General features: G+C 35.3%; 3 protein-coding genes across 6 annotated transcripts in view; all 3 read right to left on the reverse strand.

Annotated features, from left to right (window-relative positions):
- Positions 1-23,671, reverse strand: part of LOC306642105 (aldo-keto reductase family 1 member C4-like) — a 324,928-nt gene that overhangs the window by 198,088 nt on the left and 103,169 nt on the right. The gene's annotated exons all lie outside the window — the stretch shown is intronic.
- Positions 4,595-23,671, reverse strand: part of LOC306642113 (aldo-keto reductase family 1 member C1-like) — a 227,436-nt gene continuing 208,359 nt past the window's right edge. The window contains exons 8-9 of the mRNA XM_079107585.1: positions 6,072-6,154; positions 4,595-4,864 (exon numbers count right to left, since the gene is read on the reverse strand). Of these exons, the coding sequence (XP_078963711.1) occupies positions 4,822-4,864; positions 6,072-6,154 (126 nt within the window). The 3' untranslated portion in view covers positions 4,595-4,821. The remainder of the gene's footprint in view (positions 4,865-6,071; positions 6,155-23,671) is intronic.
- On the reverse strand, positions 9,292-18,751 carry LOC306642115 (aldo-keto reductase family 1 member C1-like; the record flags this gene model as incomplete). Its single annotated transcript, XM_079107588.1, is given in 8 exon segments — positions 9,292-9,463; positions 9,945-10,054; positions 12,140-12,145; positions 12,149-12,262; positions 12,673-12,750; positions 13,595-13,711; positions 14,568-14,735; positions 18,598-18,751. Coding segments are annotated over 8 exon segments (849 nt in total). The 5' UTR covers positions 18,682-18,751.

Genomic DNA, 23,671 nt, shown 5'->3' on the forward strand with positions numbered 1-23,671 from the left:
AAAAGATAACCTCTTCAACAAATGGTATCAGGAAAACTGGAAATTCATATGCAGCAAAATGAAAATAAACCCCTATCTCTCACCCTGCACAAAACTCAACTCAAAATGGATCAAGAACCTAGGAATTAGACCAGAGACCCTGCACATAATAGAAAAAAATATTCTTTCCAAATCTTCATCATGTAGGCTTAGGATTTCTTTATCATGACTCCCAAAGCACAAGAAATTAAAACAGGAATTAAATATTGGGATGTATTCAGACTAAAAATCTTTTTCTGCCTATCCTTTCCTGGGAAATACAAACTTGGGTTATGGTATCTCCTGAATTTACCTGAGTTGCAATTCCTGGACATTGTCTCCATCTCCCTTCTCTCTGAGATCAGAATATTTGTCTGCTCTGACCCTGGCCTCCTGATGGTCTATTTGTACATGTAATCATGTGGCCAAGACTCTAACTGAATGTCCTGGACACAGGGCAAATTATCTTTGCTCCACATCCATCACACCTCACTAGTCAAAATGCTCATCTATGCTCGAAGATCAGCTCTGCTTATCTATAGTGTCTTGGGATTTATTGAGAAATAAAAACCCAAATTAAACTGCAGAAAAAGAGAAATGATCACAGCTCAACAGGAATGAAATCTTATGGCCATATATAATGACTCATATCTTACAGGGAATCTGTGTTCATCCTTAAAATGTAGATTCTCAAATGATAAATTGTAAAGACAATTTCTGTATCTGAATAATAACAAACAAATCCTCCACTGATAGAAATTTAACCATGTTCTGGAATGAATCACTGTGCTAGTGAATCTGAGAACTAACAGAGTTATTCCTATGTTACAGACATACAGTAGCTTCCATGAATTCAAGTAATATGTAAGATCACCTATTTATATGGTTAGAAGCAATTATATTGAGACTAATGTAACTTGGATAATGTTTGACAAATATTAAAAGAAGGATCTACCAACTTAAAAGATTAGAGTTAAGAACTTAGGTGGCAATCTCAGTTTCTACTGAGACACAGTCTTCTCAAATTGTCTGAACTGCTCAGTTTGGCCTGCTGTGCACATCCATGAAGTTCAGTCCAACTGTTTAGCAAGGGCCCCAAGTGGAAAACAGATGGCTCCTACCTTGAGATTTCAATATCTAATTTGGACTATACAATAAAAATTCAACAAAGGCTTACCACAATCTGTGTGAAATGTTGGGACAGGTTTCACGTTGTAACTATGCTGGAGAAAAGTCTGATGCTAAGGGGCCTCAGTTCGTATTTTCCAATCTATGGATATTTTCCATCAGAAACTGAAACCTCCAAAAATGACAAAGTTTATGAAGTCCTATTATCCTAAGTGAGAACAATGTTGTGACATTGTGTACATTAATAAAAGAACTGCAAGTCTGCTTTTAATGTCACATGATGTGATGAATACTATAATATTGAAAAATACGAGGTTGCAATGCTTTCAGTTTTAGGAAAAAGAAAATTCAACTCACCTTGATTTGAAATTGAGAAAATTAATGCAGTCCCTTAATTGGGACAACTAACATTTTGTTTCCTAATCACTCGATTGGGAATATTGATATCATACATATGCATTATGTAAACAGGTAGTACTAGGTCCTTTGAGAACCTTCTGCTTTTGAATAGCAAACTTGAATATCTTTATCACAAGATCTAGAAACTCCAAACATCCACTTCAGATACTACCTGGAAAATATATCTGTAAATGTGCTGCTTTAAGACTGCCATCATCTTGACTTTGTTTTCCTACATGCTTCTTGGTACACTGCTTTCAATCTCTTAATTTAAATTTCTGCCCAACATATGTGGACATTGCCTGTCATATCTGTGCACACAACTGAAGCATTCCAGTTATTTTGGCATTTTCAATGATTAATAATTTCTATTCATATCTAGACTATGCTTGATGTATCTAAGATTAAATTAATGTGGTTAGTCCTTCCAAGCTAAGCACATCTCTTGCTTTTTGCCTTCTACCACATCTCAATGTATCAAATTCCTGATCCATGATCCATGAGGATTGAAATCATTGGGTCTCTCTTCTTTCCTGTGTTGTTTTCTTATAATCTGTTGTTTTGAAATTGTATTAAGCAATACAGTAAATGAAAGTTGGTCAGAGTCCTCTCACTCCTTCTACCTTTCTCCTGTAACAGACCTACTGCTGGGTGAGGCCTGTCCTTTTCACCTGTTGCTCTGTCCTTGTACCAACTATCAGGGAAAAACATGTCTCTCATGATAACTAATCATACTCCTTCTTTTTATATGGACCTATTTACTTCAACTGAATCTCCAACCCAAAGATAAACACTCAGTTTGACTCGAATAAAAATTAAGATAGTATAAAGTTTTAAGTTTGCCAACCAGTTCAAAGTCTATGCAACATTGGGAATATCAATTTAAAAAAAATTGCTTTTTCCTTATGACCTCAGTAATTGAGAAGGTTATCTCCCCAACGTCCATTTTCCTCCATATTATTTCCATAGACCACTCATATTAATGACTTATCATGTGGTCACTATCTTTTGGGGGCTGTGACCCAGTCCCAGTCAATGTCACATGAGAATAATCCTGCTGGATTCTTCTCTACAAGTATCCTTCTGATCTAAAATGTTTACTTAATAAGAGTTCTTCTTTCTGACCTAGATATAGACTGCTGTGCTGGGAAGCCCAGCCCAAGTCTGAAAAGAATCAACACAAAAAAGAGGGAAGAGCTAGGAGCATATAGGAGAATTCATAGACTGTCATATACAGTATCCCAAGTACAATATTTCTCTGGGAATTTTGTTTTAGGAATAAACTTGTCTATAAGGATTAAGCGTATAGGTTATTTTTTATGGTTTTATTCCTTGTTGGTGAAAAATAAAAGGAACCACTGAAGATAACACATTTCTCCTTGAAACCCTTGCCATCACTGTATTTGGCCTCCACCCAAGAACTTTCAGAACCTTTGAAAACTGATGGATTGCACTAGAAACCATAAGCCCCATTCATGTCTGAGTGCTGACCATGGTTTGCACGGAAGCAAAGGCAGTTTGCAAAGAGCATCAATTTTCCCCTCCACTCTTCTAGAGTCATGGTCCTTTTTACATATTTTAGGAAATGCTACTCATATGTATTTTAATTAGTTTCCCAAAAAATGAAAAGAAAAAAAAAAGATATTTTTTCTCTTGTACACAAAGATGTTGTTATATTTTCTAAGGTACATAAAAATGGTACCTAATAAAAGTAGTGCCATTTTGATGCCGATTTTATGTAACTGAGAATTTGTTTTCTTCATCTTTGTATCTTCCTGAATTTGTGACCTGATGTGTTGCAATAAGTTTTAGAATAGTTACTTTGATTGACACCACATGGTGTAATGCAGCTCTGGCAATGGTGGGCAAAAACACTGAAATTGTAGGCCGTTTGGAACCCCATTTTTGTTCACTGCATGTGTTCTTTGGTGCTATTTAAAGATCTAACATTATGTTAATTAACCAGATTCTAATTGTTTCTTGATGTTTCCATGGGAGATACTGGGGCTTTTCTAGTCCAATATTTTCTCATATCACCCTCTATTCTTAAATTCTAAGTGATTTATGAGATTGCTATCAATGAATACATCCTAATTGACATATTTCCAAACATATTATGATTATTGTTATTCCAGCCATTTCTCTTAATGCTAATCATGACTCCAGCTACAGCATTGGATAAAGTATGCACAAAATTTCTTTATTTTCTGCAACATATAATTATCAAAATAATATTTGGTAGAAGAAAAAACAGCAGAGTCAAAGAAGGGAAGAAAGAGTAAGGACAGAGGGATAAAGGGAAGACATGGGGAAATATCTGGGAGACAAAATCTACCATTTTTTGCCATTTCCATGCATGAACATAGCACTGTAATTCAATAAATCAGATAATCCCCATATATACATGTAAAACTGTATCAATCACCAGAATTAAAATAACAATAATAGAAAGAAGATCAGGAGAGTAGAACAAGCAGATCGGAGGGAGGGAAGAGAGCGTGCAAAAGGAAGCGAATGTATTGAGAAGTGAAATTGATCAACTGTTAGATGCGTGCATAAATTTTGCATTAAAAATCCTGCTTTTATGTATGATTATATGCACCCAAGAAAAAAATTTTGACTGTATGTTCCAAGCAGTGAAGTGCTCAATTCAGCTCTCTTCAACCTTTTCACACTTGACCTCCTCCTGCTCATTCCAGGCTGGATCCCCTCTCACCACCTTTCATCCAGCTAAAGGAATTACCTCATTTTCCAGGTTCTCTCATCATGGAGCTGCAGGAAGGAGCCCTTGGACTGCTGCTCATCCTTTCCACATGCGCTCCATGTTGCAGACTAAAAACCATGATCTACTGGCAAAATGTTTTCCTGTTACTCCATGGGCTGGAGAAGCATTGAGGAATCAACATAAATTGCTATTTCCCTAGGGCCTGTCTATTTCTACCCAGAAGTGCGTTAGCATCACCAAACCCATGCCCACAAGCTTTGGACAAATTATTTTTGTTCATATTGAGTCAAGTTAAAACAAAGCATAAATGCAACTGAGACAGTACAAGGTAAGACGCTTGAGTAAAGCAACTTTATTTTTTTTTCAAATATTGTTGATAATTTAGTGCTTTCTTTACTAAACTGGTAAACATGACTTTGGCAGAATGTGTGTTGGTAAAAAGCATGGATTAACAACAGAGGTGATGTATGCAGTCAGTAGCATCTGGGCCAGTTCACACATCACATTCAAAGGGCTGCATATTAGTAGTAGTCACCACATAGCTGTCCGAGTTAATAATCATCAGCAAATGGAAAATTTGGATGTTCAGCCATTCTAAAATGAGAATGAAAAATGAGTAACCTAGACTCAGTGACTCAGTTTCTATAGGGGTAAAAACATGACACTGATGAGCTACATTATATTTCCCCAGTGGTTGTAGAATCTGCCATTTTTTTTCATGATCATAACCATATAAGGAATGTCTATTTCATTATAAATAAATTGTTCAGATTGTATTCCCTTGCTGTGAACAAAACACAAAGAACTCACAGAGATAAGAATTCACTCATATTCAACCTTCTTAGGTCTACCAATCCATACTCCAAATCAAAGAACTCCTATCTTACTTCACATTCTCAGTCAATGCAGAAACACATTGCAAATATTTATTTACTTCCTTTGTGGAATAGAACACATCCACTTTTGCCATGATTCGTATAAGGATAAGTTCAGATTCTGTCCAATACTAAAGATATTTTAGATGTACAGTAGATTTCTAGCAATGTCACTTCCATTTCACTAAATCATGAATTATTTTCTTATTTCCCATCACACATGACATGGTGATATATTCAGATATGAAAATAATGTTGTATATAACATACACATGCAAACTCCAAGAGCTTACCATAAAATGTTTAGATCTCTACACTTTAGAAATAAGACAACAGAAAATCAGTGCTTCCTGAAATACTTAATAGGTAGCAGGAATTGCCAATTTCTTGCTACTGTCTTTTGAAATTATGTTCCCATTTCATTTCTCATTTTTATCTATATTAACAAAAATATTAATATTGATAACAATATACCTGCCAGTATTTATGCACATGTAACCATGGATTATCTCATCCCCTTTCATACATTATCACATTCATTTCTATTATGAATTAACATTCCCACCAGCAGAATGGCCTTATTTGATTCTTTATCCTTGCTCAATATGTATGTACAATGCCAGATTCTATAGCCATAAATCATCAAAAAAGAGTAAAAATTTTTTCAGGACTACCAATTCTCTTCAACAAGGGTGTTTTCTGCACATTCTTTCCTTGCTTTTGAACCTCTATTCTGAAAAACTACTTTATCCTCTGCATTGAGATGTCTACATTTTTTGTTCAAAAACAAATATTCTCTCAAAACCTCAGTGGAAGGTTTTGACAGCTAAATGTAGCATGTGAATTCTGATCCAAACTGCAGTGAACAGGAGGGAAAGACTTGAAAATAAAAAAGCAAAGGGTACACGTCTTCCAAAGGTACTTACAACTTCATGGTAACATATCGAAAATTTCTGTTCAGGCCATCTAGATCTTTCATGTCTTCTGCACTCAACTGGAAATCAAAAACCTATCACACAAGTAGAATGGTTTAGCATATTCGCACTGCATATTGCCAATCCTGGAATTCTTTTGTTGAAGAAACATTTAAAGTATCTAAGTAGTTTCCAAATGTTTTTAAAGGCATCAAGCAAAGCATTCAAAGGATCAATAAATACTAGGTGAAAGCTAAAAAGAAATCATTTTAACATGTAGTATATAGAAACTGCACCAACGAGAGATGTAAAGAGATACCAAAAAGAAGCAGTAACAAAATGCAGGTATTCTTATTTCATGATTAATATGACATGTATTTAAAAGACCCACAGAAAAATAGAGACAACATTTTGAAGTGTAAGATAATTTAACAATTTGCAAGGATACAGTTTGATTTCTATAGAGCATCAATGGACAGTTAAAACTATGAAAAATGATTCTTTTCAATATTTTTAAGTCAGGAATTTTTAAATTACTAATTACATCCTCTTTGAAAAACAGAGGAACTAGCTCCAAGAATTTGTCTAAATGTGAGGCATTTAAAACATGGAAACATTTATGTATGATTTATCAAATGAATAAATGCATTCTAATGTCCTGTATAACTAATAAGAACAAATTAAAAATTGAAATGACAAAAACTTTTGAACAATTTTCAAGAATGGCTAACATACTGAAACTAATGGTTTCTTTAATCTTGGATTATTTCCTTAATAAAAGACAAGCAAGTAAAATGTAGATCATTTAACAATTGAGGAATTAGGGATTTTTCTTTGAACTTATATGTACATTTGGAAATTCTCAAAATGAAAAGTGATATGTTAACAGAAAAATGATCAAAATTTTCACTTCTGTATGAATAAATCTAACATAATTCATGGAAAATCCTTCCTAGGTCAGTTTACTGAAATATGTTTAAAGACTAGTGAAATATTGGAAAATCAAATCACAATCATGGATTAGAATGTTTAATATTTCTAGAACTAATTTCTCTACAAATTTATTGAGTGTTACAAAGCAATAGTAGACAAAATGCATACAGATTGATAAAGTGATCACGTATTCTTTCTAATAGAAAATTAGTCACAAAAGTAATTCCTGTTGCTGGGAAGATTATCTGTTATTCAAAAATTACGTGTCTATTTGGATTTTTGTTTCATAATTTTTTTCAAAAAATACAGTTAAATTAAATGTGGAATTAAGGACGGTAAGACATCTGTGAAGAAATAAAATAAAATACTGCTGTATTCCCAATATAAAAAATACAAGACACTCATCAACCACAGAGTCAAGGCATGAAGACAACAATAAGAAAAGAAACTTTGCAAATAAAGATATACCAACAGGAGAATGGAAGCGCAAGTAGAATTTGGGAGAACACATTTCAACAAATACATCTGCATCTGAAAAACTGTATCCAGAATATATAAATGTGGTCATATATTTGCAACAATTTACATCGTTCATTCTCTAAACCCTTTCCTATGTAAATTTGCAGCTTCTTTCACAAAGAGTCAGTGCCTATTTCCACACTTCCAGAGTATTTCTAGGACTCTAACTGGCATGGACACTACAACTTGGCAGAAGCAGAGATGTGCCCATTCTGAGCTGAGGCATAGAGAGTGCTCTGAAAGGGTCTGTTCACTGCCTCGGACTATGTGATGAGGTGAAGTCTGGGTGTTCAACTGGTGGATTTGAAGTTCTATGGAGTGAAGCTCAGACACCCCAGAAAATGGAGCAAGCAGAACTGAAGCAGAGAGACCACCCAGATCTGAGAATGCGTACCACAGTTCAGTACAAAACCATGAGAAGCCAATGTAGCTTGAAGACATTCAGTGTGTTCAGGCTGACCCACACAGAGTCAAACCATGGAATCATTAGAAAATCAATTACTCTTAACCTCAATATTTGGGGGTGGTATGTTTTGCAACTGCTCTAAGTATTGGTTCAAAAAAAATTCTACTAAGTGAAAAAGAAAAGATAAACAACACGTTTAACTGGGCAATACATAAACTGACTGCCAAAATGTGAAACTCTCAAAATGAATAAATATATTTATGTTGAAATATATTAAGGATTTGGGGAAATGTAAAATAAAATTATAATATAGAATAAAAATCACCCAAACTAAATTTTCAGTTCAGAAAATAAGAAACAAATACATCACTGTAGTATGCTGATTTTAAGTCATTTGGGTATAAACTGAGGAGTGGGATAGCTGGGTCAAATGGTGGGTCCATTCCAAGTTTTCTGAGGAATCTCCATACTGCTTTCCAGAGTGAATGTACCAATTTGCAACTCCACCAGCAATGTATGAGTGTGCCTTTTTCTCCACATTCATGCCAACACTTATTATTGCATGTGTTCTTGATAATAGATACTTCAGTGATGCAGCCACATCAATCTTCATAGCAGCTCAATTCACAATAGCTAGATTGTGGAACCAACTGAGATGACCTTCAATTGAGGAATGGATAAAGAAACTGGTATATGTACAGAATAGAATATTACTCAGCCAAGAAGAAGACTAAAATTATGGCATTTGCTGGCAAATGGATAAAGTTGGAAAATATCATGCTAAGTTGAAATAGGCCAATCCCAAAACACCAAAGGCTGAAGATTTTCTCTGATAAGTGGATGACAATGTATAATGAGGGGAGGTGGTGTGGGGAAAGAGAAGAATGAAGGAACTTTGGATGGTGTAGAGGAAAATGGGATAGGAAGGGGTGGGGGACAGAAATATAGTTGAATGGAACAGACAGTGTTATCCTATGTATATGTATGATTACATTAGTGGTGTGAATCTACGTTGTGTACAACCATAGAAATGAAGAGCTGTACCCCATTTGTGTACCATGAATCAAAATGCAATCTATAAAAATTTTTAAAAATTTTAATAAAAAAAGAAAATAGTTGTCACTTGCACAGGAATATGCAATACATGACTGGCAATGTCAAAAACCAAATCTCTGTGCTTCATGCAATCCTAATTCTCTCTGCCTACATTGCCTGTTCCATTGTGGAGTAAGATCATGCTTCTGCAAGCACCTGAAAACTTACATGCAGATGACATGCAGAGGATATTGACTTGGCCCCAAAATGTCTTATCGTTTCAAAGAAGCACACATTTGAAGGATACTGTGTAAGAACCAGAATGCCCACAACCCACCTCTATACCTGAATGTTCTCTTTAATTTCACTCTCCTTGAAACTCTGGGCCAAAACCACAACACCACGCTGCAGCTGGTAGCGAAGGGCAATCAGAGCTGAAGATCGCTTGTGTTTTTTTGCCAAGGCACCAAGAACTGGATCATCCAAGAGAACTGGAGAGCTCTGGTCAACCCTGCAAGAAAAGAGAGAAAACTGAAATCCTGAGACCAAGTTCAATTAGGAGACTGTCATATCTTTTCTTTTATTGAGGGGTGGGGTTTACTAGGGATGGAATCCAAAGGCACTCCTATCCCAGGGCCATATGCCTAGTCCTTTTTATTATATATTGACACAGGGTAACACTACATTCCTGAGGATAGCCTCAAGTTTGCAGTATTCCTTCCTGAGTCTTCCAAGTCACTGGGATTACAAGAAAGTTCCACTGGACCCACTCACAATACAGATTCAGGTCTGTGTGGATCACTCTCTGTGGGGATCCTGAAATGCATTGCCAGGACCAGCAGCATCAGTGTCTTATGGGATCTTCTCAGAAAAGTAAATTCTCCCCTCCCTCAGAGTCAGTTGAGTGTGATCTTCTGAAATCTGAGTGTTGTAGGATTATAAATAGTTCACCAACAATGGCACTTTGGAAAGCTGCCTTATGTTTTCATTACCATTGTTTGTCTCGTTGAGTTCCAAGGGCACTATAAGCAACCAGAACAATGTCTTTTGATTTGCAGAAGTCCAGCAGTTTCCTCTGGTTGTGATAAATATGACATTCTACCTGCAGTGGACAAGATAGAAGGTATCTGATTGAACTACAAGCTAATGTTAATATTAAAACAAAATGTAAGTATAGAATTTTTAAAATAATTGAAATTACACTTCAAATTGTGTCTTAAATCAAGAATTCGATCAAAGACTCACAAGGACTAGTTTGAAAGACATTTTGTAAGTATTCTATATGTGACATTTGGGTAAATTTGGTCATCAAAAGCAAACAAAAAAAAACCAGATTTTGGAAGTCAGGGAGCTTAGAATAATCCCCCCTAACCTAATCAGTAAAAATAAATTACAACTTGAACAAGTCATTAGGGGACAAAGTGACCCAGACTTGAAAATCCTCTTTGAGTGGCAAGATCATTAAGAATGAAGACAGAAATCAGATGAAATCTTCCTATCAATCAAACCTCAAGAGCTGTTTCATGTCTCTGAAAAGGTTCAATATTCCCAACAAAACAGGAAGGAGAGATGCATCCCTCTCCTCTCTGTGCAGATTTACTCTCTCTTTGGGGAGTTTCACTTTTCCCCTTTCTTATCCTTTCTAATGAACTGCTAGTCTGAGCAACACTTTAAAATTTTCCTGGTGTGTTGCAAATCCCAATAACTGAGGAGAAATCTGACTGCCCTGGTTCCTCCTCAGGCCTTGATCTCTAAGAAAGAATTGAAGTCTACCACACAACTAACTGAATATGGGATTGTAAAACAAGTTAACTGATAAAATAAAACACTTAAAAAAAAAAAACCCTGGTTTATTATCATGTGCAAAAGCATTGGCTGAACATTCCATGTGAAAAGAACTTGAAAACATGAAATAAAGCAACATGTGAAACCAAGTCACACCAAGGAAAGGGGAAGAACTATGAAAGATATTTCAGAAAAGCAATGGGAAAATTAAAAACAGAGTCAATTTGGATCATATGAGACTTACTAAAATTTTAAGACACAATCATGAAAATAAAATATGTGACAAATCATTTTCATGCCTAAGAGATGTTCTCTAGGATCTCTAAAGGTGAATAGTCCAGTCTACAACTTATTTGAAGAGATTTAAAATATTAACATAAGTGTGCAGATATACCCACATAAATCAACATCTCACAGAGAATCCAAAAGTCAACAATTTTAGACAGAAGGTGAACAGTATGGATATCCTTTATCATACTCTCAAATTTTCTGTATGTTTAATCAATGTCATGATTAAAAGAAACTGGGGTAAAATATTACTAAAATTATTTTTAATTTCTTATCATTTATATTAGAAATTTATAGTGCTCAATCTATATACATGAATTCATGAAATGGATAAGCTGTGTTTCAGCTGGAGAACTATTACTCACTGAATGAAAGTCATCAAAAAGTAAGTTAGAGCACAAACCCATGAGTGGAATTGATGGGATTACATAGTAGATTTGATATCAGAAAGCACAGAAGAAACCATGTTAGAAAGGCTAGGACAAGGGCAACCGCACAATCAGTTAAAGGTGTCTGAAAGTGGATTTCATCCACCATCACTAAAACCATACACATGTAACTGCCTCACAATTTTTTTAACTTTTAAGCTCTGCTTTACCTTTCCTATTAACTATTCCTCTGGGTCCAGAAAACAAAAAAGAGAACATAAGGACTCGGACATCCAAACTCCACACATACACTGACCACTGATCTTCCCCTGCTTTTACTCTTTTTTGACTCACTTCTGATTCTTGTGTACTGGCCTGGCCTTCTTTCCTACACCCAATTCCCTCCACAGCATATTCACCCATCCAGTCTCCAGTCATCCATCATTCCATAAGGACCAGCTCAACTTGCCCCTAGAGTCAATTGAACAACCACTCTCCTCCTTGATCACATTTACATCACCAGAGTCCTCCGTAAACTGGGCACTAAGATCTTCCTCTCTTTTTAACTAAGGATTCACCCAACAGAGATACAATTGAGAATCCCGCACACCATCCAAGACAGTGGCACTAATCATAGACTCTTCCGTTCCACAAAGGAAAATGAACTAGGGTTCAAATGGACACAAGGTAGTGATGCAAAAAAAACTAATGGAATACAGGATGGCAATGATGCTCAGGGATCTCACCTGGTTTCAGACAGGCTTATACCTGAGGCCTGGTTTATTCAGGATCATCTCCAGTTGCCTGCGGTTAAAGTTGGACACACCGATGGATTTGGCCAATCCTGCATCCTTACACTTCTCCATGGCCTTGGGAGGAAGGGGATGTAAAGAGTCATTTCTACAGTCAACTATGTCAATGTAAATGCAAGTTAGAACTGTGAAGAGGAACACTGTCAAAACATGGAAACGCAGCTGGTGAATTGATTGTTAAGAAGAGAAATATGATAATGATTATAGAGTGAGGTCTTGAGAGCCAGAAAAAGAATTCCTGCGTCCTCTTTAGGGAATCAGACATCACTGCACATGGATGCAGGTGTTGCATGTCCTCACTGCCATCAGTGCTTCTCTATTTCCCCCTGCTACCTTCCAGGCACTCCCACAACTCAACAAAAAAATCTCTTTTAATCATATTTATTTCTAGACCACAAATATCAGCTGAACATGACCTGAATGTCACCCTGTGGGCTTCCTGTGGGATCACTCCTTCAGGTACTCACGTCCCACACAGCACAGAGATCCACTGAATCATATATTAGTTTTCCATTTTCATCTCTTGGATACAGCTCTTCCCCTGGCTGGAATAGAAGTGATCTTAATGACAACCTTGCTGAATTCATTCATAAGTTCATGCAGAGCAATGCTGTTAGGTACATCTAAGGGATGGGGCATGAATCCTCTATGAAATAAATGGAGCATCAATCTACATTAATCTATTACCAAAGCGTTCACAAACGGAGACGTGAGGTATATCTTTAGATGCTTAGTTTCCTATGTTGTCATCCATCAAATTTTCTCTGTCTAATTATATATATATGAATATATATACAGAGAAATCATATATGTGTATAATTAAATAAGACATTCTCAGGGATCCTAATGGGGTCTTCTTGTTGGCCATGCTATTTTCTCTTCCCCCTATATTCCCCTAGGGAAATGCCTGTCTTTCACTCTATGAATCAGTGTTTGGATAAATGTAGTCTCCAGCAATAATGGATTTCAGTGATGACACAGGCTAAACACTCATCTTTATCTACCTGCACACATGTGGGTCTAAGAATATATATGTGTCCCAAAGATAGTCACTGATACTTCAATTCAAATTTGAATTTATTCTGAAAGTTGGCCCAAATATTACTGATTATGAAACTTGAAATGCCCCAAAGTAATACTTAACACCAGGGTAAAAGACTTGGACAAAACCAAGCAAACTTCTAGTAATGGAGACATAATAGGTAAATAAACAGAGAACTTTCTGAGGATCACTTCTCATCATTAATCTACTCATAGTTTGGACTTTGTATATTTCATATAAATTAAGTTTAAGTGATTATATAATAGAAGCATAATTCATACATCCATGGTAATGATGGACATGTTGAGAACTGAAATTCAATAGGTTTGATGATGTAAATTGCCTACCTTCATTGGCACTGGAAAATGAATAAGATAGAGGTCAACATAGTCAAGATGAAGTTTTTTTAGTGATCTTTCCAAACAAGATTGAACCAGTTCTGGTCGAAAAAAAGTGCACCAAAGCTGCAGAGGTTAAAGAAAGAAAATTGGACTGTATTAAAATATTGCCCACATTGGAGGCATTTGTTTAACTTCATATTAAGACTTTTATATGGATATTCATTGGAAACTGTTAATCATAGAGAAGAAATTCTCTTCAGGTCTTGGGTTTCCATTGATATGACCTGTTCTTGAAATCTGGACCATATTTTTATTATTAATCATTTGAACTATGGAAGGATTTGCACAAAACATATATTTCTTTTTTTATTTATTTATTTTAATAAAAATCATAAATTTACATAGGGCAATATTGTTTGAGTCAACATATATTTCTTATCAAATAACATTGTTGAATCTCTGAATTATGTTTCATACAGATTACAAAGCTACTGTTACTCTATCTCATCCATTCACTTCATGAGGTAAGAATTAGCATTTTTTAAAGATCTGAATGGAAACACATTTTGAACATTTCAATAATCAAGACACTTTAGCTATATCTTGTTTACTACAAAGAGAAATGTCCTATATTGCTCTTCGATAAAGACAAATGTAATGTTGATATTTGCAATGATATGAAAATTTTAAATGTCAACTAGGAAATAGTGAATCCATAATCTTGTCCTATTCTTTCTGATTCCACTATCAATAATAAATTATTGAGTTGATTGGATAATCAGAAAAATGAAGAACCTACAAGTCATATGTTTGTAGACTGTGAGTATGAATCCATAAGATTTCTCTATTTATGATACTTTATCATTTATGTGAATAAACATAGTCCTTATTATAAATTCCACCCACAACTGATCACCCAACAGTATTTTCACTTCTTCAGATCACATTGCAGTAATTTTTCGCACTATACACACAGTACCTTTGAAGTATAGAATATGTCTTCTCTCTTCACAGTGCCATCTGCAATCTTACTTCTTATGGCCAATCCTACCTCCTCTTCTACTTGGTAAACATAAGCAGAATCAATATGGCGGAACCCAGCTTCTATAGCTCTTTTGGTGGCTTCTGTTGTCTTACTATTAGGAACCTAGAGGAACAAACAAAAGGAGTACTTGAAGAATCATATTATGAGAGTGACTTGTCATAGAGCAGACAAGTCACTAAACCAGAAGGAATTTTATATTCCAAAGATTTCTTCAGACTCCTTAAATACATAATAAGTTACCAGCACCCTGAAATTTGAATGCCAAATTTTCTCTTATATAAGATATAAGGAAATAGTCAAGGAGCGATACTGAATGTCATGGTCCAAAGCAGTGCCTCACATAACTCAACTTTGCCCATGTTTTCTGTTAGATATTCATTTGTGAAAATGACCCTAAAACTGCTTTTTCTGGGTATTTCCTAGTTAATGACAAGAATGACATCCAGGAAGCCTCCTCAGATACAGAAGTCAGAGCACATTTTCATCAGAAGACTCTAGTAGCAATTCAAGTTCAGTGAGTTTTTGGATAAACTCATGATACCCAGCATACAGGTATAGTCATTTTATATTTATGTGATAATTTGTGTCACTTAGTACAATTAATACAGTGCTTGGGATGGATTATAGAAGAAATACTGTGCAAGATTCTATGACTCATCTACCAATAAAGATGCACATAATTTAACAAATTTCCTCTACATTGAAGTTTGAAACCACATGGAAAATATTTCCTACAAAAAAAGTTGTTGATATAATTTCCTTAGATCTTCAGTGGAGCTAGTAAAATTGATAATCTATGCTAGAATATACCACAATTTCAGTCTATCAAAGAATGGTAGATGTAGATGTATATTTCTAAAGAAAAGAAGGATAATAAAATACAATGGGCCTCAATGTACTTTTCTGTTCCCCAAAACCTAGCCAATTATGAAATAACACAAACAGGCCTGATCTACTTCCCCCAGATATGTATTCTCTGTAAAGTCCCTACTTTCTCTCATGCACATTGGAATCAAAGGCAAGCTAAAATTGCCTTTGGAATGATACATTTTCCTTGTATGTTAAGAACAGTGACTTCTTGGGATACCGATCATCTACCAAAATTAAGCAATTTAATGTGATGATGTTACTGCTCCTGAAGCATAGCATATAAAACCCTATCTTCTGTCTACAGAATGTGAGAAAATCTTTGTCATCCAGTCCATAAGTAAGACATTTCTTTCCAGAATATACAAAGAACTCAAAAACTCAACAACAAAAAAAAAAAAAGAAAGAGAGAAGAAAAATCCCAATTAATGGTCAAAGAATGTAAACAGACACTTCTCAAACCAAGAGATACAAATAGTCAACAAGTACATGAAAAAATATTCAATATATCTAGAAATTAATGAAATGCAAACTAAAAGTATACTAAGATTTCAACTGACTCCATTCAGATAGGCAACTATCTATACAGTAACAGTTGGGCATTGTGGCACATGCCTGCAATCCCATTGACTTTGGCAACTGAGACAGGAGGATCGCAAGTTCAAACCCAGCCTCTACAACAGAGAAGCACTAAGCAACTTGGTTAGAACCTGTCCCTAAACAAAATACAATATTGGGCTTGGGATTTGACTCAGTGTTTGAATGCTCCTGAGTTCAATCCCTGCTACAAAAAATTAAAAAGAATACATGAACAATAAACATTAGTGAGAATGTAAAAAATAGGGTATACTATACATTTATGGTGCAACTAACAAATTTATGCTACCACTTTGGATAGCAGTATGGTAAATAATTTTTACAAAAATGTGAATGGAACCACTATTTGACCTGGTTATATCTTATCTCGGTATGTATACTGGGGAGTTAAAATCAGAACACTCCAGGGAAGCATCTACATCAAAGTTTATAGCAGTGAAATCTGCAATAACTAAGCTATAAAAAAAAAAACCTAGGTGCATTTGAAAAGATAAATGATTAAAGACAATGTGAAATATATACACAATGGAATAAAACTCAAACATAAAGCAGAATGACTTTATGATATTTGCCAGTAAATGGATGGATCTGTAACCTATCATGATAAGTAAAATAAGCGAGTCCTTAAAACCAAAAGTCTGAGTGGTCTGTCTGATATGTGGATGCTAACACACAACAGGGGGCAGGGGTAGGGAAGGATAAAAGTTTAGCATTTTAGACAAAAAAATAATGAAGGAAAGGAGTGGGAATAGGAAGAAGAAAGACAGTGGAATAAATCTGATGTAATTTTTCTATATTTATATATGAATACACCACAGGGAATCTCCATATCATAAACATTTGAAAGACTGGAATCCTAATTAGAATAAGGTATACTCCATGTTTCTGTAATTATGTCAAAATACATTCTACACTCATGTATAACTAAAAAGAACAAATAAAAATTTTAAGTTAACATCCCTCTGATTGTGGTAACTGAGATAGAACTGAGGACACTGTGGAAAGGATAAGTGTCACATCCAGACAGAGTTCACTGGACAAAATGCCATAAGGAAGAGGAAGCCCTGCTTGGCAAAGCAATGTGAGCAAAGGAGGTGCTGTGTATTTGGCCTATCACTGCTCAACCCTCCTCATAAACATTTCTCAATAAGACTTTTGCCTTATATGAGTCTCCAGGTATTTACTTTGTTCTTTTGTCAACCTCTCACACTGCCCTGGACACCTGGACTATGAACATGACTGCAGAACACTAAAAAAGCTCCATTGTTTGTATGGTTTAGGGTCCTCCACCATCTTCATGTGTTAAAAAGAAGTGAAAAGATCAATGATTCTAGATGCCAGCAGGGGGCTGGCTTGAAAATAGTCACCTTACCAAAGTATAATGTGCTGTCAGGTTGGGTGCACAACCATATCTCTGTATGACAGAAAAAAAACACGGGGTGGAAAAGAATGTCTACTCAGGATATTGACTTACAAATAGGAAATCATACTCACCTTGTAAGGGATTATTCACATAATCATTGGCCCTTAAGTCTAACTAAATCCCTTTTGTGGAAGATTCAGAAGCTCTATTTCGTATGAGATAAAAAGTGAATGTGATCCCATGTCCTACCACCATCTGCTGATTCTACTCCAGAATTTCTTAGGTACAAGGCTTTGAAGGACGGCTGAAGCCTTAGTGGTGTCCTTCAAGCCACTTTGCCCTACAACGTAAGTGAGTCGGTCAGGGGTCTTACAATTGCTCTCTGGATGTTTCCTTGAATCTTGCAGAAGGAAAACTTTAAATTCAAATTGCAGGGAATCAGTCTCTTATATCACAGTTAATGGTCAGAGGATGATAATGGAATACAAAATTCATTTCAGTCTGGTAATCTTAGCTTGCTCCTCTTCAGAGGGTCATCTATCAATACAATACAGATGAACAATGGCCAACAATTGACAAGTACTATTTTTTCAGTCCTGTTTTGAATTATCAGGATGTTATATTACACAACAGCTACATTACCCACATTTGAGAGCACATGAAAATTTCTACTTATCCAAGGTCAGCATTTTCTGTGAGATGCTCACAGTGAAAAGGAAGTATTCTTCATCATTTATGCTATGCTGCTCATCTCCATTACATTTTTCTACACAAATGTCTCAGTATCTTGTCTTACTTAGAAAGAAAAATGACATCCTAAAGAATAGAAATAAGTAGGAAAAACACTCTTGCTTTAAACCAATGACTGACTTTCATTGTTCTCCCAAGTCGGTAAATAGAGTGAAATGTTGGGGGAGAGTTCCCAGAAACCTCAGCAGGTGATCACACCATCAATTACTGGAGGAGAGGAATGTCTGACCATTGTGTCTCCTGTGCATGAAATTCCTCCAGCTTGGAGACACAGAGAACATGAGATGCCCAGGACACAGAGGAAGATAATAAGTTGACAACCCAGATTGAATTCCATTCATCCCAATTAATTTCTTTTGAACCATCAGTTTAACACCCTATTGTTACCTCTTGAGGTTTATAGGTGCCAAACCCCAGTGCAGGAATGAAGTTGCCATCATTGAGCTCCACATACTGATGTTTAGAATTCATTGCTCTTTCTCTTCAGTCTCAGCAGGTTCTGCTCCTTCTTCTGCCTTCACAGGGCAGATATAACTGGATTTCACAATCCCAATTGCTTGTCTAATGATTAACCAATTGTACTTGCTATCTAAGGTTTAGCCAATATTTTATAAGTGGAAGGAGTTTAAAGAAATATTTCACATTTGTGGAGAGGATGGGGACCAGTTCACTTATTTCATATAGAATAATATTTAAGTAAATTATTACACAGTGATGAAAATAGTGTTAGTTTTTAAGTAAATTTTCTCCTTACAATTATCAAGAGTTATTATATGTAATTGGACCTTTATTGGCCAATGCTTGACTGAAAACTTCCAATTCCTGGTGTTTTGTATTTTTTTCCTGTTTCAGTTTTATTTTTTTCTAAATTTTTCTATTTTTTTGTTCTTACTTTTTTAGTGATAATGAACCCCTTCTTTATCATGCATTATTGGAAATTGCCTACTATCATACACCATGCATACAAACAAGGTATATTTTCAATAGCATTATGGACCATTTGTTGGAGACTCAGAAAAATAAATAATCAAAGGTTTAAATGAACAAGTTAGTCTTTTTAATTTTCTTATTGTCAAAATATGTTCCATATTTGACTACTGAGTTCCAAGAGGATGCAATACTGGCCAGCATGCAATAAAAACTGTCCTCACTGTGGCATTCTGCTCAGTAGAAGAAAACTGATTGCAGCTGCAGGAAACCATTTTGAAATAAGCAATGGCAGGCTGAAGTTTATTATAGCTGTACCTGTTAGACAACTACCAGAAAACTGTCAATAAGTTAGATGCAAATTTGAGATAATTTTATTATTTATATGCTCAAAATTCTCCCTAAAAGGAAAACACTAGAAATATCTTAAATTATTATGAATTTTTTATAGTTTTCTAAACTATGATATGCATATTAAGTGGAATATTTAAGCAATTTAAACACATACATGGGAAAATAATTTCCATGACTGATGTGATCCTACAATATGTACTATCAGACAAATAAGAAATTGGTATCCATTTATGTATGATTTATCAAAATGCATAAAGGCATTCTACTGTCATGTATAGCTAATTGGAACAAATAAAAATTTAAATTATTAAAGTCAAACATGAAGACCTAATAAAAATTATTACATAGAGGAATAAGTGTTTCTTAGTACATTAAACGAGAATGGAATCTATTGTGATCAACAATGTAAAATGTTCACAAAAAATGAATGATAAAAAAGAATACACTGAACTCTAATGGTCATTCATTCTGAATAGCCAGACTAGGATTGATCTTCTCTACATGCTTTTTATACACCCAGATTTTGTCAGTTTCATAATCTGACATAAAATAAAATAAAATAATCATAAAATAGTTAACTTATGTATATTGAAAAGTTCTGCTCCATACTTAAATCCTGTTCTCTTGTGGCTTTTGTTTTGTTAAGATGAAGGCCTTTCTCAATCACTCATTATTTTACAAAATAAACTATCTTGCTCCACACCCAAGCACACACAGAGAATTTAAAAGGACTGCTGAATACATTTTAAATTTTGTCACTCAAATAAGCATCCAAGACCAAAATTTAAAAAGAAAATATATCCTTTTTAACTTTCTCAATGGCAATGTATTTTCTGAATCTTCATATTTGGTTTATAATAAAAATGCTCATTTCTAATGAGTGTACAGTTCTGAAGGTGTGAACTACAAAAGGTTCATGTCCCACTGCCTAGTGAAGGATAAATGACTAACAGGACTAGAAAAGTATTTTAAAAGTTCCATCAGAAGACTCAATCTTTTAGAAAAGTGGGATTCTATATCTATATAGTGATTGCTATATCTTCCCCCATGTCCTACAGCCACCTAAAATTAATGTTTCTCGTTTGTAATCTAAGAAAAGTGTTTACTTATACAACATATATTGCTCTAATCCTGAGAATTAAATGGAATGGAATTTCCTGGCAAATATCCAGCCCTTTGAAGTATCCCTCAAACTACTTTTGCTCAATGTCACAAACTTCAATGAGAACCTTCAGTGAGGGTTTTATTCAGTCTTCACTGTGGTTTTCCATTTACTACTAAAATTCTGCCTATCTCCTACTGTGAAATACAAACTTGGGTTATGGTACCTCCTGATTTTACCTGAGTTGCAATTCCTGTACATTGTCTCCATCTCTCTTCTCTCTGAGATCAGAATATTTGTCTGCTCTGAACCTGGCCTCCTGGTGGTCCACTTGGCATGGCACCATATGCCCAAAACTCTGAGTGAATGTCCAGGACATAGGGCAGAGTATCTTTGCTCCACATCCACACCTCACAAGTCAAAACACTCATCCACCCTCCATGCTGAACTCTGGTTACTTCAGAGTCTTGGGATTTATTGAGAAAAGTCCACTTGAATCACAGAAAAAATAGAAATAATCACATTTCAACAGGAGTAAAATCTTGTGGACATATGTATCCACTCATAGTTTATAAGGAGTTCATACACATCTGTAAAATTTACAGATTCTCAAATGATAAATTCTAAAGAGATTTTCTGTGTCTAAAATATATCCAACCAATCCTACACTAAGATAAATTTAACCACATCCTGGAATGAACCACTCTGCTATTATCTGAGAGCTAAGAGTTATTCCTATATTATATACATAATTCAAGTAAGATGTAAGCTCACCTACTTATTATAAGCAATTTTATTGAGACTAAGGTAACTTAGACAACGTTTGGGAAACATTAAAAGAAGGATCTATCATTCAAAGATGAGAGCTAAGACCTCGGGTGACCCCTCTGGTCACCAATCTCAGTTTCCACTGAGAAACATTCTTTCCAAATTGTTGGATAGTTGAGTTTGGCCTGCTATGCAAATCCATGAAGATCAGCCCAGCTGTTTAGCAAGAGCCTCAAGTGGAAAATAGATGGCTCCTACCTTGAGATTTCAATGTCTAATTTGGAATATACAAAAAGAGAAATCAAAAAGGGCTTATCACAATATGCCTAAGAAGTTGAGACAGGTGTCATATTGTAACTATGCTGGAAAAAATCTGATGCTAAGGGGCCTTACTTCTTATTCTCTTAGATCTATAAAAATGTTCATTGGAAAATTAAATATCCAATAATGCCAAATATTAAATACAAGAAGTCATATCCTAAGTGAGAACAATGTTGTGACATTGTGTAGATTAATAACAAATGTGCGATTATGCTTTCAGTGTTACATGATGTGATGTGACATTCAACATTGTAATGTTAAAAAATGTTAGCTTATGATGTTTTCAGTTTTAAGAAACAGAAAGTTCAACTCACCTTGGTTTGACATTGAGAAAATTGATGCAGGTCCTTAATTGGGGTCAACTAACACTTAGTTTTCTCATCATTCTATTAGGAATATTGATAGCATATTATATGTATTACACAAACATGTAGTACTAGGCCCTTTACTTGAGAACTTTCTGCTTTTGGATAGCAACCTTGAATGCCTTTATCACCAGACCTAGAAACTCCAAACATTCACCTCAGATACTACATGGAAAGTATATCTCTAAATATGTTGCTTTAAGGCTGCACTCATCTTGACTTTCTTTCCCTACATTCTTCTTGGTACACTTCTTTCAATCTCTTAGTTTAAATTTCTGCCCAACATATGTTGACATTGCCTGTCATACCTGTGCAGACAATGGAAGCATTCCAGTTTTTTGGCATTTTCAACTCTTAAGAATTTCTATGCATACCTAGACTATGCTTGATGTAACTAAAGACTAAATTAATGTGGTTAGTCCTTCCATGATAAGCACATCTCTTGCCCTTTGCCTTCTACCACATCTCCACGCATCAAATTCCTGATCCACAAGGTTTGCAATCATTGGGTCTCTCTTCTTTCCTGGGTTATTACCTTACAATCTGATGTAAGGAATTTGACATTGTATTAAGCAATAGAGTAAATGAAAGTTGGTCAGAGTCCTCTCACTCCTTCTACATTTCTCCTGTAACAGACCTGCTTCTGGGTGAGGTCTGTCCTTCTCACCTTTTGCTCTGTCCTTGTACCAACCATCAGGGAGAAACATGTCTTTAATGAGAACTAATCAATCATACTGCTTCTTTTTACCTGGACGTATTAACTTGAAATGAATCTCCAACCCAAAGATAAACACTCATTTGCACTCTAATAAAACTTAAGATAGTATAGAGTTTTAAGTTTGACAACCAGTTCAAAGTCTATGAAACTCTGAGAATCTCAATCTAAAAAAAAAAAAAAAAAAAAAAAAAAAAATCATTGCTTTTTGCTTTTGACCTCAGTGATTGAGATGGTTTTCTCCTTAACAACCATTTTCCTCCAGATTATTTCCATGGACCACTCATATTAATGAGTTAGCATGTGGTCACTATGGTTTTGGTACTGTGACCCAGTCCTAGTCAATGCCACATGAGAATGATTCTATTGGGTTCTATTCTACAAGTATCCTTCTGATCTAGAAGACTTTCTTAAAAAGAGTTCTTTCTAATCTAGACATAGGCTGCTCTGCGAGCAGCCCACTCCTAGTCTGAAAAAAAATCAACACAAAAAAGAGGGAAGAGCTTAGAGCACATGGAAGAATTTCTAAACTCTCATAGACAATACACCAAGCTCATTATTTCTCTGGGCATTTTGTTTTGGGAATAAACTTGTCTAAGAGGATTAAGCCTATAGGATTTTTTATATGGTTTTATTCTTTGTTTTAGAAAAATAAAAGTCCACACATTTCTCCTTGAAACCCCTGCCCTCACTGCCTTTGGCCTCCACCCAAGATCATTCAGGATCTTTGAAAACTGATGGATCACATCAGAGAGCATAAGCCCCATTGGTGTCTAGGTGCTGACCATGGTTTTCACAGAAGCAAAGGCAATTGCAAATATTATCAATTTTCTCCTCCACTGTTTTAGAGTCATGGTCAATTTTCCATGTTTAAGGAAAGGCTACTGGTATTTGTATTAATTAAGTTCC

The sequence above is a fragment of the Sciurus vulgaris genome, assembly GCF_902686455.1.
Source record: "Sciurus vulgaris genome assembly, chromosome: 12".
Lineage (NCBI taxonomy): Eukaryota > Metazoa > Chordata > Mammalia > Rodentia > Sciuridae > Sciurus > Sciurus vulgaris.